At 61.9% G+C, this 4,341-nt stretch overlaps 1 protein-coding gene across 1 annotated transcript; it reads left to right on the top strand.

Moving 5' to 3' along the window:
• The first annotated feature begins 835 nt into the window (after positions 1-835).
• On the top strand, positions 836-2,925 carry CEBPA (CCAAT enhancer binding protein alpha). The gene has a single exon (XM_081274170.1). It carries the CDS (start codon positions 990-992, stop codon positions 2,055-2,057), a length of 1,068 nt encoding a protein of 355 aa, XP_081130296.1. The 5' UTR covers positions 836-989; the 3' UTR covers positions 2,058-2,925.
• Positions 2,926-4,341: the final 1,416 nt, after the last annotated feature.

Raw genomic sequence — 4,341 nt, forward strand, 5'->3', positions numbered from 1 at the left:
GACCCACCCGCCTGCCCCAAAGTCAAAAACTGGCGGCTCGGCACCGGGTAGTAGCACTTGCCTAGTGCGCCAAGCAACCCTCACTCTCCAGGCTGAAGAAGTCATTAAAAAGAAAGTTTTCCAGCCGGGGCGGATCAACCGGCCGGGTTCTACTGGATCCCGGGCCGCGGACGCCTTCGCTCCTGCCGGGTCCTAGCGCCCTGCGCTGCTGAGCCCGTGGGACTCCAGAATACTCCCGAGAGCAGAGCTGGGGAAAAGTGCTTCTGCCTAGGATCAGCGGGAGCCGCCTGAGGATCGGAGGTGGAAGACCCAGAGTCTGCGCGCCCCAGACCCCTTCACACTGCAGTGCGCGCTGGTTTTCGTGAAGCTGTCCCCATCCGCCCCCCGCGCCGCCGCTCTAAGCAACAGCCTTCCCGAAACCCGGGTCCCGACAGGCCTGGTCCTAAGGTGTAAGGCGAGTCCGTGCCCTGGTAGCTCAAGACCAAGGTTCGCCTCCACCAACCCCCTGCGCGGCCTCTGGATGCTCCGGGGCTCCTGGGCCGTTGACTGGAAGTGGGTGCTTTGGGGAAGCTAAAAAACGGGCGCAGCCACCGACCACGTGTGCGTGGGGGCTACTGCCCCTCCGGGGGAGGGGCACCCTGCGGCGCGGGGGTTCGACTTGCGGCATTAGAAGTAGTGGGCGTTGCGCCACAGTCCTCTGGACTAGCTCGGCGCTGCGGCCCCACTCACCCCCCTCCTCCCAATAGGCGGGCGCTAAGACCCAGCAGGCGCCACTTCGCCTTCGCCCGTGGTCAGAGACCAGCTTGGACACCAGGGGGCGACGGCTGACCCCGTATAAAAGCGGGGCCCGCGCGGGCCTGGCCATTCGCGACCCGGAGCTGCGCGGGCGCGAGCCAGTAGGGGCTCCGGGTGGGCGGTGGCAGCAGCGGCGCTCCGCGCAGGCTGGAGGCCACCGAGGCTCGCCATGCCGGGAGAACTCTAGCTCCCCCATGGAGTCGGCCGACTTCTACGAGGCGGAGCCGCGGCCCCCGATGAGCAGCCACCTCCAGAGCCCCCCGCACGCGCCCAGCAGCGCCGCCTTCGGCTTTCCCCGGGGCGCGGGCCCTGCGCAGCCCCCTGCCCCACCTGCCGCCCCGGAGCCGCTGGGCGGCATCTGCGAACACGAGACGTCCATCGACATCAGCGCCTACATCGACCCGGCCGCCTTCAACGACGAGTTTCTGGCCGACCTGTTTCAGCACAGCCGGCAGCAGGAGAAGGCCAAGGCGGCCGCGGCCCCCGCGAGCGGCAGCGGCGAATTTGACTACCCCGGCGCCCCGGTGGGTCCCGGAGGCGCCGTCATGTCCGGGGGTGCGCACGGCCCCCCTCCCGGCTACGGCTGCGCGGCGGCCGGCTACCTAGACGGCAGGCTGGAGCCCCTGTACGAGCGCGTCGGGGCGCCGGCGCTGCGGCCGCTGGTGATCAAGCAGGAGCCCCGCGAGGAGGACGAGGCGAAGCAGCTGGCGCTGGCCGGCCTCTTCCCCTACCAGCCGCCGCCACCGCCGCCGCCGCCACACCCGCACCCGCCGCCTGCGCACCTGGCCGCCCCGCACCTGCAGTTCCAGATCGCGCACTGCGGCCAGACCACCATGCACCTGCAGCCTGGCCACCCCACGCCGCCGCCCACGCCCGTGCCCAGCCCGCACCCAGCGCCAGCGCTCGGCGCCGCTGGCCTCCCGGGCCCGGGCGGCGCGCTCAAGGGGCTGCCAGCTGCGCACCCTGACCTCCGCGCGGGCGGCGGCAGCGGCGGCACGGGCAAGGCCAAGAAGTCGGTGGACAAGAACAGCAACGAGTACCGGGTGCGGCGCGAGCGCAACAACATCGCGGTGCGCAAGAGCCGCGACAAGGCTAAGCAGCGCAACGTGGAGACGCAGCAGAAAGTGCTGGAGCTGACCAGTGACAATGACCGCCTGCGCAAGCGGGTGGAACAGCTGAGCCGCGAACTGGACACGCTGCGGGGCATCTTCCGCCAGCTGCCAGAGAGCTCTTTGGTCAAGGCCATGGGCAACTGCGCGTGAGGCGCGCGGCTGCGGGACCGCCCTGGGCCGGCCCCTGGCGGGGACCTGAGGAGTGGTTTCGGATCGCCGGATCTCAAGGCTTCCCGGGGCCGTGCAAGCCAGGACTAGGAGATTCCGGTGCCGACTGAAAGCCTGGCCTGTTCCGCGTGTCCCCTCCCTTCCTTAGAGCCGGACTCGGTGCGTCTAAGATGAGGGAGTCAGGCAGTGGCTTTTCCCTGAGACGGGGGGAGAATTCTCCGTGGGGCTGACCGGGGAGCCCAGTAACTCTAGTATTAAGGAATAACATTGTGCCTTGGAAATGCAAGCTAGCTCCGATTCCTACCGAGTAGGGGGAGCGAATATGTGCCTTGACATTTTATTTGAAGGGTTCCTGCCTCTTCGGAGGCTGCAGCAGGCTCCCACGAGAGAAGGAAGGGTGCAGGCCACGGCAGGAGGAAGGTTCAGGAAGCTGAGATGCAGACAAGCCAGCCCCAGCCTCTCCTCTGTGCCTGTCCTTAGAGGGGAGGAACTTAAGAAGTTGGGGCTTTGAACCCCGGGTTGTTCCCCTCCTTCTACAATGAGGTAGAGGGTCCCTAATTCCTTGCCTCTTCCACCTCGACCACCACCCCAGCAGACCTACGACAGACTGGGCTTCCTGAGTTAGCACTCACTGAGATGGGGTTCACCAGGTGATTAGTAAGAGTCCCCTACCCAGACCATAAAGCTAAGTAGTGGGTTAGCTATAAAGGACATGTGTTCAAGGGACCGGTGGCCTGGTGGAAGAGGGGAACCTAGAGATTTGGTCTTGGGGTGGGGGGTGAAGGGACACTAGGACCATCGGCCTTGTCTGTACTGTATGTCGCCAGCATTGCCATAAGAACATGAAGCACAGTCAGTCCATCCCAGAGGGACCGGAGTTATGACAAGCCTCCCAAATATTTTGCTTTATCAGCCGATATCAACTTTTGTATCTGGCCTCTGTGTCCCAGCGGTGCCTTGTGCAATGTGAATGTGCTCGTCTATGTTAAACCACCATTTTATTTGGTTTTTGTTTTGTTTTGGTTTTGCTCAAATACTTGCCAAAATGAGACTCTTTGTCAGCAGCTGGGGGAAGGGTCTGAGGCTCTCTTTCCTTTTGGCTTTGGGGTTACTTTTGCTCCCGGGGGACCACGGAGGTGAGGTGGGCCTCCCTTTTCCCCTTGGCTTTCCCTCGCGGTAGTTGTGGGCCTCAGCTCCCTCTGGATGGGGCTGCCGGTGGGCTTATCCCCTCCGAGGCCCTGGCTGGTGGTCTGGAGGGAAGGCCACCTCCAACCAACACGTACATATCTCTGGGGTTGGGAGCAGGGAAGGACTGCTTGGTTCTCTTCTTTTGGGGAGAACATAAGAGTTTCATGCTAGATGTTTTATGTATTATATCTATAATATAAACATATCAAAGTAAATTTTGGTGTCTTTTTAAAAACAGAAATAAGCTACTTCTGAGGTTTTTTTGTGGGCAGGTCACATTTGCAGATCATCATAGCATTTGCTGTGGCTGAGATCCTTAGGAATTAGCATCTCCTGAGCCCCTCTTTAACTTAAAGGGTGACTTACTTCCCCCCAAGCAAGATACATAGATAACAGGAAGAGGACAAGGCTCCAAGCTGAAAATGCCCAGAACTTGAAGAGAAAGTGGAAGGGTCACAGGGCTGAGGCTTTGGTGTGGCCTCTCTTTTGCCCCAGGAGAAGAGGGACCCCAGAGAAGGAGCCCTCTGCCTAAAAGATGGGCCTACCCAGCAGCTCTAGGCTCAAGGGACCCTTTGGTCATACTCACTTCCAAATCACTCAGTTCCAACTCTGGTGCACCTTGGCTCATACCTGCCTCCACTCCAGCATTCCAGTGGGACCCTGGGTGGGCAGGAAGAGGCCCAGAGTGGTAGGACCCTCTACCCCTGCCTGCTTTTCCTGGGCCACATGGCTGCGACCTACCCCAATCAGGCCCAGAAGGACCGCCTGAAGGATAAGCCCCCCTCCACCAGTTCTCCATATCTACCTTGCCCAAGTCCACCCAGAAAGGGGCCCCAGCAGGCCTATGGTGGGTGTATGGCCCATCCTCTCATAATACCTGTCCAGGAGCTGACCCCAGCATCTGTCGGCCCTGCTGTTCCCAACCTGTCTCAAGCACGAGGCTGGGACCTGATGTACCACCCCCAACACACACACACACACACACTCTGTGATGACTGACCCATGAGCACAGGTGCCACAGCATCCCCTTAGCAGCAGTGATAGCCAACCTAGGGAGGGCGGACCTCACCCCCACCTT

Source organism: Spermophilus citellus (assembly GCF_964194105.1).
Source record: "Spermophilus citellus genome assembly, chromosome: 18".
NCBI lineage: Eukaryota > Metazoa > Chordata > Mammalia > Rodentia > Sciuridae > Spermophilus > Spermophilus citellus.